Below are 12,380 nucleotides of genomic sequence, written 5' to 3' on the forward strand. Positions count from 1 at the left end.
TCCGTCAATTTTATTTTGACAAAAACACATAACGGGATTTTTTATTGGCCATAAATGTCATATGTCTGTCATCGTTGTACTTAACAATAAATTGTCAAATGTTACAAATAAAAAATGAATATTTCATATAAATGTCATAAATTACATATACGAATAATGAATTCAAAATACAAATCAAGCCAAAGAACAACTTGCAAACAAAAGAAGCAAAGAATGAATGTGTACTAAAGAACGTCGGTGCACACAAAAAGGACACTAAACTGCTGAAGGACAGCGTTAACTTGACATGTAAATGTTTGAGACTTCTTGAAATGAAGCGTTATGAATATTTCACAATAATATTATGAAGGAGACCTCTAATATGGCTACACTTCATTCTTATATCGGCGAACATGCGGCAGGATCCGGCGATACCAAACATGACTCGAATTGCACATTCATGCGACAGAAAATCAGCTCAACGTATGCGTCTCGCACAAAGTATTCTCTCCTACAAATGTAGGGAATATTCGAAAATACAGGTGAATACAGAAAAACAACGAGGCATCGAGTGATTGTGATGGTAAGATAAGAATAAGGGAGCACCAGAACATGTTGGCGGTGTATTGTATACGATCTGGTCAGAATCAATCTATCAACGACAATTTGAGGGAATCTTCTTGACCACTACTGGCCTAATTGACGTCGGCGGACACGTCTCCGGATTATGTCCCAGACGTGCTCTATGAGGGGAAAGACCCCGTATCATGGCTGGCCATTGCATTCTGGTTATGTTTTGCTGCTGACTGTAGCCATTTGAGGTACATGCTTACGATGGGCACGAGCGTTAGCGTCTTGAAAGACAAACCGTGAACCAGCAGTCACAGTGAAGCTGGATCTGTCAATCATAGTGATCCCGCCCTCTATCAATACAGACCCAAACCCAAATTTATCCTGTTACCTTACGTGGAGGTTCGTTAGAACGTCTCCAGACACGCCCACACCTATCCAGACACGTCCAGGGTGAATCTGTATTCATCTGAAACATCACACGTGACCATCGGCTTTCCCGCCAAGTGTCTACGCTCTGAACACCACAGGAGTCTGCCTAGAATGTGTCGATTTGTTAAGATTGGTACAGCACGTGGTACCGAGCATGCAGACGATGTTTAATCGTCTGGTCAGTGACTTGAACTCCAGTGGCCTGGCGCAAGTGAACAGCGAGTTGTTGGGTGTTTGCGCTCGATTTCCTGAAGCCTGGTTTCTGATCCTGCGTGAACTTGTGTTGTGAACTAGAGTGCCATGTGCAGGGCCAAGCATTATTTGCTGCAGAAACCTGTTCTAAATTCTGCAAATCACAGACTGAGACGTAGACGACGCATTTCCAATCTGATCACACATACTGCATTAAAGCGATAGTGGAGAACTTACGTATTACTGTCGATTCTGAAATAAACTAAGCGGCAAAAGAAAATATAGGTTGGCAATTTGTAACTTTCCTAAAAACAGCGATAACTAGTGGAAAGTGGGTATTGGGAATATGACTGCCCAGGAACAGGTACCAAAAAACACCTCACCCGAACGCGCCACTTTTGACGGCGCTCGGGCGGGGGCAAAAAATGGTGAAACAGGTTTCCCGCCTATGGCATAAACTGCACGTGCATGTTAGCTGTATAAATGCGTGTCTGCAGGATATAACCACACGTGATGAAAACACACAAGAGAGCCATCGGTATGGCCGAAATGGGGGCAACACAGGTCCAAATTGCCAGAAGGTTTGGTTATACACCATTGACAGTAGCCAGGCTGATTCAACGGTACAGGCAGACAGGGAGGACACAAGACAGGCCTAGAACCGTACGACCCCGAGTGACAACACCACTGGAAGACGGTCAGATACGACTCATTCACCTGCGAAACAGATTCGTAACGGCGACGGTAGCAACAGCGTTGGGACATCCCATCAGCCAACGTACAGTACTACGACGACTTCGTGCTGCTGGAATCCGAGCGTGTCGTCCTTTCCGAGTAATGGTACTGACTGCTCAACATCGACGCCTGAGACTGCGATGGGCGAGGCAGGTTAGACGCTGGCAAGTGAGAAATTGGCGTCGAGTGCTGTTTACTGATAAAAGACGGTTTAACTTGTTTCGAAATGACGGCAGAGAACGAGTTTATCGACGCAGAGCGGAACGTTTGGCTCCGGCGTGTATACGAGAGGTCCATCCATTCGGCGGCGGAGGTGTCATGGTGTTGGGCGGTATTTGTGGAGATCAGAAGACTGATTTGGTGATTATACAGGGAACCTGAACGCTGTGCAGTACAGAGACCAAGTGTTGCAGCCAGTTGTGCTTCCGTTCTTACAAAACCAACAGCAGGGGTCATTGTTTCAACACGACAATGCCAGGCACAATACTGCAAGACTGACTCGGAACTTTCTAAACGGCGTTGAAACGTTGACGTTTTGCCCTGGCCTGCCCACTCACCCGATATGAATCCTATTAAACATCTGTGGGACCATCTTAACAGACAGATTAGAGCACGCCATCAGCCTCCCGTCAACAGACAAGAATTGCAGCAGGCCCTGAGAGACGAGTGGCAACGGATTCCAGTCCACGTCATGAGAAGACGGCGTATCACAGCATGCATTGAGGCAGCTGGAGGTCATACACGCTATTGAAGGCAACTGTGTCGACAATGAACTTGTAGTGTGTCTGACAATTTTTTGGTGACATTTCAGACAACTTTTGAAAATGAAATTTCTTACCCCACCATTGTTTACCTTGAGCTAACATTACCTGTGATTGCACAATTTCATTCAAACTGTGGTTGATCAATCATTTGTTACCCCTCCCTAGATTATATAATAATTCACAACAAAACTTCTTCTTGTTATTTTTTTATCGATCATGGAACTCGACCTATACTTTCTTTTGCCGTCCAGTTACTCATGGCTCACAGGTATTTGACGACCTTTCACTGAAGTGTCAAGATCAAGAATGGGCTGGTTTTGGTTCCGAAACCGTTATATCTCTTTCTCCTGACGACGACCAATTATAACATCCAATTTCATGACACCCCTCCCCATTATATATGTGGCGTATATGTGCGTGCACTTGGTTGCAACAGCTTATCGAGGCGTCCAAAAACAATATGGAACAGTTTGGGCGCCTTTTTGATGTCTCTATACAATGTTTTTTCGTCGTCGGGTTATTTGCTACCTTTTACCATATTCCAGTTATTTCAGGGCGACGACAGTGTCAAGGTTGGGCTTCATGGCAGTGCCCCCATGTGCTTACCTGAACCCAGGTTTTCAGTGTGTCGAACCAAGGCTTTAGACCACTGTGATCAGAGATAATATGTGGACTCGATTCTGTTGTTTCTGTTTCAACCTATATCCGTAAGAGACCGACCTTTTGATACTCTGTGGGAGATCTGGGATTTTGCATGTAATCTAGATATAAACAAAACAGCTACAGTTGTAATACCAGATATCAATTTTTAGTAAAAACCATGAGTCTATAAATATTTGTTTTAATTATATAAAACAAACTCGCAAAAATGAATTTTTTTGTGGCATACAAATACTTTGTTTTCACTAGTGAAGTATAATCATTTTTTCAAGCATTTTGTGAGACAATTTATTGTAAATAAATCTAGAAATTCATACAAAAGCAAGTCTAGCCAGCTCAAGCTAGCTCTATTTCACATTTCACATTTCTGAAATCAGTATAGGGAATTTATTTTTATTTTTAGAGTCAAGAAGGATATTGTTTAATATAAGATTTTAGAGACTAAATGTTAGTCTACACTCAGCAATATTCCAGCTATATGAGGCGGTCTGTAAATAATCGAGCCTGGACCAGACAATCCAGTGATTAATATCATGAACTCGAGCCATGCAATTGGGATCGATGACATGCATCAACAAGTCAGCGAGCCTGACCACCCGATCCCGTTAGCTCTTACGACTCTACCTTGAAAGACATCTATATATGTTTCTGTAATGTCCCTATAACTACAGTGAAGGCAGGTTGGTTGGTTCACGTTTGTTATCATGGGGTATATCAGAGACCATATAATAGATCTATTATATGGTCTCTGGGTATATTTAATATATGTAGTTGTTATTCATATTCACCTACTTCTTTATGTTTGACAGTTATATTTAACTGCACGGTGGATCCAACACTAGATACCCCACTCAAGTACACTTGTCATATAAGCACGTCCCGCATGTGGCCGCCTCAGACAAGTAGCGCCGGTCACGTGCTCAGTGCGATGGTTGTTCGGCGATTGGGCAGTTTTTAGTGCAGGTGACCTAGCGACTGCGGACCTGATAGGGCATAGCATGATAACTCTCTGGACTGCTGATGTGTGAAAGTTCATCGTTACGATTGCTGGGCCTTCAGCATGAAGCGGTCGACATCACGGGTGAGTTCATGCTACTTTCACCGCTCGAGGGCACTCGCTCATTGTAGGAGTATACACTCCATGCGATTTAGCGTGACATAGCGTTGTGGGGTTGCGTCGATCACAGCGTCAGTGGTTTTGTATGATATGTATAACTGAAGACAATACGCTATTTCATAGACTATATTAGTCCTACAATACCCTCACTGTCATATATAACTATCAGTATTAGCACTACACACCCCGCCACGACACTAACACGGATTCGAACGTGAATAACACTTCCACTGTTTGAAAACCACATAGTTGCCAGTATATAGGATCGTGTGTGCATTATTCTCACACATCAATCGAACTGATCCAGGGAGCCTCTGTAACATAGCTGTGTATCGTCATGCAGGGAATGAAAATAAGTATTAATATAACCTTTACGTTTTATTGCATGATATGTCAAAGTACTGAATGTAAGTTTACTCTGGAGGTGTAATGCTCAACAACAAATGTCATCGTGACCTAGAAACACCCGCGAAATTAAACTGGAAACACATTTATTTACATTTCAATACCTAATAAGCATATGGATTACACATATCGGGGTTACGTAAATATACGTATGATGGTATTGAAAAGGTTGATCTAACCAACTAACAGCATGATCGTGATAAATACCATGCATTTTGATTTAACTCTTACAAACCGACGCGCAGAGTAGCGGGGATGTTATTGTCCTGGCCTAGTTCCCTAGCTGGCATGTGGTTAGGGGTGGACTGGGGGTCAGATGGTTTGTGAATACCTAAACTGACAGGATGTCATTACACGTGAGTTGTGTATGGTCTAGTCGCTGAATGATTAGGTCAAATTCCATCAAAATGGACATTTTGACATCCTTTAAAAGTTTGTATCTAAATAAATGACTTTCAACTGATGATAAACACAATATAAGAATTATATACAGGTATTGTGTAACTAAGGTGGGAGTACATACACGAGCTGTTCTTACTCTGAAAACTATTAACAACTTTGGATAAGAACGTCTGAAGTCTTTTCGGTTTATTCCGACGTTTCGATGGAGATTCTTATACCGTTTTCTATTTTATTCGTAACAAGCTGACTGGATACCAATTAAACAGTTCCGTTATAAAGTGCTATTTCACTTAATTAAATTGAGATAATCACTACATACATTGTAAACATATTTAATTGCAATTAAAATATGTTTCGAAATACACGATTAAACAGATGATTTGTATGTTGCAATTACCGCCTTTAACCCTCTGGATGCCAAGTATTTTCCTGACGCACATTTTCGCCAATTACGGAAAACCAAAGATTCACGAGGTTGCAAAGGTCGACAATGTGAGCAAAACATTTGTATGCTTGGTAACTTTACTGCTGCGATGAATGTTAGGATGATGCTTCGACATTAATTTTGTTTATTAATGATCATCTTCAAGAGGCAAGAGAGTTAACTGTCTCTAAAAGTCCAGTTTCCACCCTTGCCGAACTTGGCTGGAATTCCTGGGCGCGATCGTAGCGCCACCAGTGGTTATTATGAGTTATGTCCCTTCTGAGCATCTCCTATGGACCAATCCGATTCCATCAGTTGCATTTGTTTCAAAATGGCAGCGCCCAGTCAAGACTATCTGATCGATAATCTGCACAAACCGGATTTCGATTTTGTTGCGGCATTTTGATTAGACTATGCATAGACTCGTTAGTCCAGCCAAAATGTAACTCCATAATCCAAGCCTAGTTCGGCAAGGGTGGAAACTGGACTTTTACAGTCAGTTAACTCCCTGTGTGTTGCAATATATATCTTGTTTGACTTTTGAAACCGGGTTTTAACCGAGCGTAACCTCGCCTATGCCCACTTCCTCATACTCGAAACAGGTTCCAATGGTGGTCCACGCCGCAAGCTAAGCTTTTACTTGTTTAGGTAGACAGAATCCCAGTCAACTCCTACGCAAGCATGGAGAACAGACGATGCGCATGGAGTCGCCCTGTAATTTAAAATGTTATTTTTGAGTGTCCTTATCTCGTAAGGGCAGGTATCTGCTTCGTCATATATGAAAGGAGTGGAAACTCGTGAAGATCCGGGTTAAAATAGGTTGTCTTAAGAGGCGTATAACGTGATCGGGTGGTCAGGCTCGCTGACTTGGTTCATGCATGTCATGATGTCCCAATTGCGTAGATCGATGCTCATGATATCAATCACTGGATTGTGAGGTCTAGACTCGATTACTAGTATTTACAGACCGCCATCATATTGTTGATCGATGTATCCCGAGTGTTTCTGCTACAACGAATGGTTAACTTGTGCAACACGTGACTTTCACTGACTCGGAAAAAGCGTGAGGTTTTTTGCTTCGAAACGACGTATGAGGGATATATTCTTCGCTCAGAAATCCACGTGCAGGTTGTATTGTTCGTGGCGGGGATATATTCTGCCGCTGGGAAATTTATTTTACCTCTAAGGCGCGATTCATAGTATTTTATCAAGATCGCGTGAACCAATCAGATCTCACCATCCAGACATAGAGAGCCGTTAAGTTCCGGGTAAGAATAGGTCTTCGGCAACCCATGCTTGTCGAAAGAGGCGACTATGCTCGTCTAAAGAGGCGACTAACGGGATCGAGTGATCAGGCGCGGGAACTTGGCTGGTGCATGTCATTCTATCCCATGGTGTCAATCACTGGATTGTCTGGTCCAGACTCGATTATTTATATGCCGCCGTAATATAGCTAGAATATTGCTGAGTGCGGCGGTAAACAAACAACAAACAAACAACCTTTCTGGAGGTCTGATAAATATACATGTATCTCTGCTTAGAATTGCACCCACCCTATGGTGGTCGTAATGGGTCAAGTGGCCTGGCTCGGTGACTTGGTTGAAGGGGTGTCATCGTTTCAGGCAATAGCCACTGAAGCGTACGTACAATATCTTCAGGAATATTCCAGCAAGGAAGCGTTCATTGGAGCTTAATATCTCAAAGTAATGCTAGAATTCAAAGGCGTCTTAAAAACATATTTGATGAAAATAGCATATCCTCCACTTTGAACCAAGTGACACTGCATGGTTTGGAGCCGCTATAAAATATGTGATTATGCCAAGATGAAAGTTTTTTTTCTGTTCATTAGGTTTATGATGTTAATTTGTTCAAGAGCTCTCATGCTTCTCTGTGGTCCAGTGGATATAGATGTAGACTTGAATTCCATAAAGGTTGCTGGTTGTGAATTCTAACCCAAAATTCAGCAATGAGTATTTTGTAAAATCTGAAATGTATATTGAAGCCTCAGTTTCACTTCTTCCTGTCATGTGATCAGGTGTGAGCACACAATCTCCATGCATTAGAGGGGGCACGGGTGGCCCAGTCGTCTAAGGCGCCGCGATTCGCTGTGCAGAGTTGCGTCCCTTGGGCACGCCAGAAACCTATGATTGTGGGTTCGAATCCCTGTTCGCCCCGATTATGTTTCTAGGTTTGTCAGCACCATACCCGTGCTCGTGGGTTTCACCGAAGTGGTAACCGTCTGAGACCTGCATCACTTCGGGCTTTCCTCCCACATTAAGCTGACACGCCGTGATATAACTGAAATACTTTTAAAAGCGGCGCTAAATCCAACTCACTCACTCACCATGCATTTGATGTACATGTGCTGTGTGATCCTCCAAGTTGCCTGCCGATTGTCAGTTTGTATGAAAGTATTTAAGTAAGTGTTCTTTTTGTATTTCTGACATTTTGTGATGATAGGTAAATGCATTTATATGCTATTGTACCTCTTGTGTTGAAAAAGTGAAATTAATGCATACATTTTAAGAAATGTCAAAAATATGTTTATATAGAAAATTAAGGACTAAATGTCACAAACTAAATTTCTTTTACTTTGTATTGTATTTTTCTAAACCTCGTCACCTCGTCACTTCGTCACTGGAAGCATCATTTCAACGTTAACAGTTCGTGATGCAAACGAAACTTTCAGTGTGAGACGTTGAAAGATATGACACTGACAATAAATTCCCTGTGATGCGAGCGTTTCAGAGTTTTTGTGTTCTTGCATCTACAATGTGTTCGCCACTATTTTCATTCAAGGAGCCAAGGGCTTAGGGTGGAGCTTGGGTAACCTACCCCAACACAACTAACCCTAATGATCGAGGAGGCTCGTGTAATTATATGTTCTCCGATACTTAATAACTTTTCTTGAGATATATCCAGGTTTGGTTTTATGACACTATTGCGTGACTAACAGATTCTGGGATCGCACCAATAATTCCCCTTCAATTAATAAATATGCAAATTGCATTTGATTCAATACTACTACTACTAATAATAATAATCATCATCATCATCATCATCATCATCATCCGTAAAGTCATCATCATCATCATCATCATCATCATCATCCGTAAAGTTAATTCTTATAAATAGGTCAATAATAATAATTTCACAGACTGCTTATTTAATCAAAGACAAAAAAATGTACGCAACACAATAATTAATACAAAATCGGTGACATCGTTCATATATAATGCAACCCAAGCCCCGCCCACACTATTATCAGCCAATCAGGAAACGCATAAACACAAAATTTAGTTCTGTCGTCGACAATCCCGTTCTGTCACAAGCGGTACTAAAACATTTTAAGTTTTCCTGGAATATGCGCATTAATATTATTATCTATTAAATCAGAAGGTCAGTGATGTGTCAGTTGGACAGTGACAACAGTCAATAAAGTTCCAACTAAAACCTGTTCTTAGACAATGACGTATTGTTTCTACTTCATCGGTCAGCCCGCAAGAGTTATTTCCCTTTATCAAAGGGAAGCTACTCTAGTCTATGATACGTCTGCCTGCCAGTGCCTGCATGGACTGTCATAGAGGATGTAACATGAGTGTTAATGTCATACTTTGTTTACGACACAAGTGTCGATTGGGAGGAAATTTTTCGGATGACAAAGAAAAACATTTTACCTCCTTTGTCAGGAACTGCAGGAATCCCTGTCCAATGAGTCTGTGCCAGTTAGGGAACGTTTGGACATTGACCATAAAGTAGATGTAGAGGTCTACTGGCTTGCATCCTCTGCAGAGTTCAGGACAGTTGCAAATCTCTTTGGAGTTGGGAAATCAACTGTTTGGAAGTGCCTGAGTGATGTCTGTTGACACAATGATGTTGAAATATGTCAAATTTCAAAAGGAGGATCTAAAAGCACTGCTGGATGGCTTTGAATCGATTTTGGGATTTCCGAACAGTATAGAATATGTAGAAGGAATCCCCTTTCGGTTTCCTTTGCCTTTATTTCTCCACCCTCTGTAGTATTTTCATTCTGTTCGTCTTCTCTGGATTCAATTACTAAATCTGTACCGGTCTCTCCTCCTTCAGTATCTACTAGTTCTGTCTCCGTCTCAAAGTCATCATCATTACCAATATCAGAGTTATCTGTATCATCCGATTCGATCAATCTCCGCTTTCTTGTCATGTTTTGTTTCAACAACCTTCACAGGTGAGGTGGCTGGCCGACTTCCAAGGATTTCATTCAGTCTATTGTAAAACTTGCAGAGTTTTCAGCCTTTGCCACTGGTTTTGAGCTGCTTATTGCACTCTCTAAAGGATCTCTTTAAAGTATGCATGCGGGTCTTGCATTGTGCGCTTGATTTCTCAAAGCCCCGATTCTGCAATTCAGGTGACAAATTGCAACTTTGTTCCGTTTTGGATCGTCAAACTGGTCTTCTATGTTTTCATCACTCCAAACGCTGAGAAGAGCCTCGGTTTCTTCACCAGTCCAAGAAGAACCTCGTTTTTTTATATTTTCTGGTTGTCATTTTACCTCTGTTCAGCTTGTGAGCTACTTGGCTTGTGTATATGTTTTGAATCATCGCCTAATCTGATCTATTAATAGAGATCCTGTCACATGTTGCTATTTTTAGGCATGATGAAACAGTTTTGCTCACCTAAGCAAAAGTATTTTGCGTTCACATGGCAAAAAATACATACCATGTAAGTAAAAAAGCGTTCACATGACCCATTTGCACCCCAGGAGTAAATTTACTCACATATGTATAGATACTCACATGAGTATCAGCTGGCATGTGAACGGGGTTTTAGTAATAAATAGAGGATTCATCACAAGAGGGGGTTTTTAATATGGGAAATATCAACCGAGTCTTTGGCGAGGCAAATACCGATTAACGGGACGAGGTTGATATTTCCCATATTCAATAACACGAGTGATACATTCTATTTATCATTTTCACATTATTGTTTCCCTTTAAAGAAATAAATGCATTAACATAAACATCAGTTACTTGTCGAAATATATAGATCTTACGTAGTGATACATGTTTTCCATTGCCGTGTAAAAATACTGTGGACCAAAATAAATAAAAACCCTCTCAACTCCTTCATTGCATATTCCTTCGCTGAGAAGAAAAGGTTCCTCGTATTATTTTAAACAAAATACTTAAACAGAGTTTGGTAGACTAACATCTAGTCTCTGAAATGAACATATCGTACATAAAAAAAACAGTTGTTCAGTTATCTTAATAAGATATAATAAAAAGGAGCCCAGTGACTCTCTTCATTTGATACTGCAGTAATCTAGACTTGCCAAACATTATAGACTTGCATGGGCTGTATTTGATATATATTTGTATCAGGGTCTGTAAGACAGACTAAGAGTTTGGCAGAATAATTGAAACTTGTAACAACAACGGTTCTGTGTCCTTTGATTTATCTCTGGTATAATTTCACTGATATATAGCTTGCGAATCAAACCGCTATCTCACTTCAAGAATGTCTCGCGGGAGGAGAGGTCAGAGTGTGCTATAGTTGGTGTCACTGTCACTTTCAATGACAATCCGGCGTCTTTTGACTTAAACCGCGGGATCGGGTGGTCAGGCTCACTGATTTGCTTGATGCGTGTCATCGTATCCCAATTTCGTGGATCGATGTTTATGTCAGTCACTGGATTGTCTGGTCCAGACCGCCGTCATACGGCGTTAAACAACAAAGGAAAAGGAATGGAACCGAGGTTGGAGGTTTAACGAGATTAATCGTTATGTTTCCACCAGTAATGTTGCCAGCAAACATAGTGTTGACACCACCAGACACATTTATAATTAGATACCGCTGACTGTGTTGTCTACTGGCGATGGCAAGCCGTTTTCTCATTTATTACGAAATTACTGATATCTTCAATTGTTTTAAAGATATCGGTATTCTATTTAAAGATATCAATCATGTTCTTAAGATGTCAAAAAATAATTATTGATATCTTGAATTCATTTCTGATATCCAAAATACCATTACTCATATCTTAAAATAATACTATGATATCAACACAATATTTCGCGATATCTCTAGATGTATTTAAGTTATCATTAAATAATTACCATCCTACTATACACAATCATATTAGAAATAGATTCAAGATATCTTAAATTCAATTCAAGATATCTTGAAGTAAGTTATACATATCCACAAATGCATTACAGATATCATTAATTCGTTTAAGATAACTTTAATTTAATTCAAGATATTAATTCTGACCATTACTGATATCAAAACTCAAAATAAAGATATCATTAATAATTTTGAAGATATCTTTATATCAATTGTTGATATCTGTAATATAACGTGAAGGAACGGCAAAAGAATTATTCCGGTCCCCCAAAGCGCAGGAATTGATTTACAGATATCTTCTGGCCGGTCTGGCTACATATCCGTAAATTCTTCCGGTTCCAAAATGGCGGCAAACCATGCCCAACTTGTGCAGGAACTAGTCTCAACAGCACGCCAAGCAATTCGCGGAGGAGTTGAGGGGTTGAGGGGACTGACTACTACAGCAGTGATCAATTTGAAAACATGATCTCTGGGAAGAAATTTTCCGCCATGGTTAGAAACATTAACCACAGTACTTAACAGACGGATGTATTTGAAGATATCTATACATAAGCGGAAGTCTTTAATACTGGCAAGAATTGAAGATATCTGTGTT

The 12,380-nt window shown here is 40.7% G+C and overlaps 1 protein-coding gene across 1 annotated transcript in view; it reads left to right on the top strand.

Moving 5' to 3' along the window:
• The first annotated feature begins 4,259 nt into the window (after positions 1-4,259).
• The window catches only part of LOC124126298 (broad substrate specificity ATP-binding cassette transporter ABCG2-like), a 46,951-nt gene continuing 38,830 nt past the window's right edge, over positions 4,260-12,380 (top strand). The window contains exon 1 of the mRNA XM_046489691.2: positions 4,260-4,413. Within this exon, the coding sequence (XP_046345647.1) occupies positions 4,393-4,413 (21 nt within the window). The 5' untranslated portion in view covers positions 4,260-4,392. The remainder of the gene's footprint in view (positions 4,414-12,380) is intronic.

Source organism: Haliotis rufescens, unplaced genomic scaffold (genome assembly GCF_023055435.1).
Source record: "Haliotis rufescens isolate VD_foot unplaced genomic scaffold, xgHalRufe1.0.p SCAF_11, whole genome shotgun sequence".
In the NCBI taxonomy this organism is placed as follows: domain Eukaryota; kingdom Metazoa; phylum Mollusca; class Gastropoda; order Lepetellida; family Haliotidae; genus Haliotis; species Haliotis rufescens.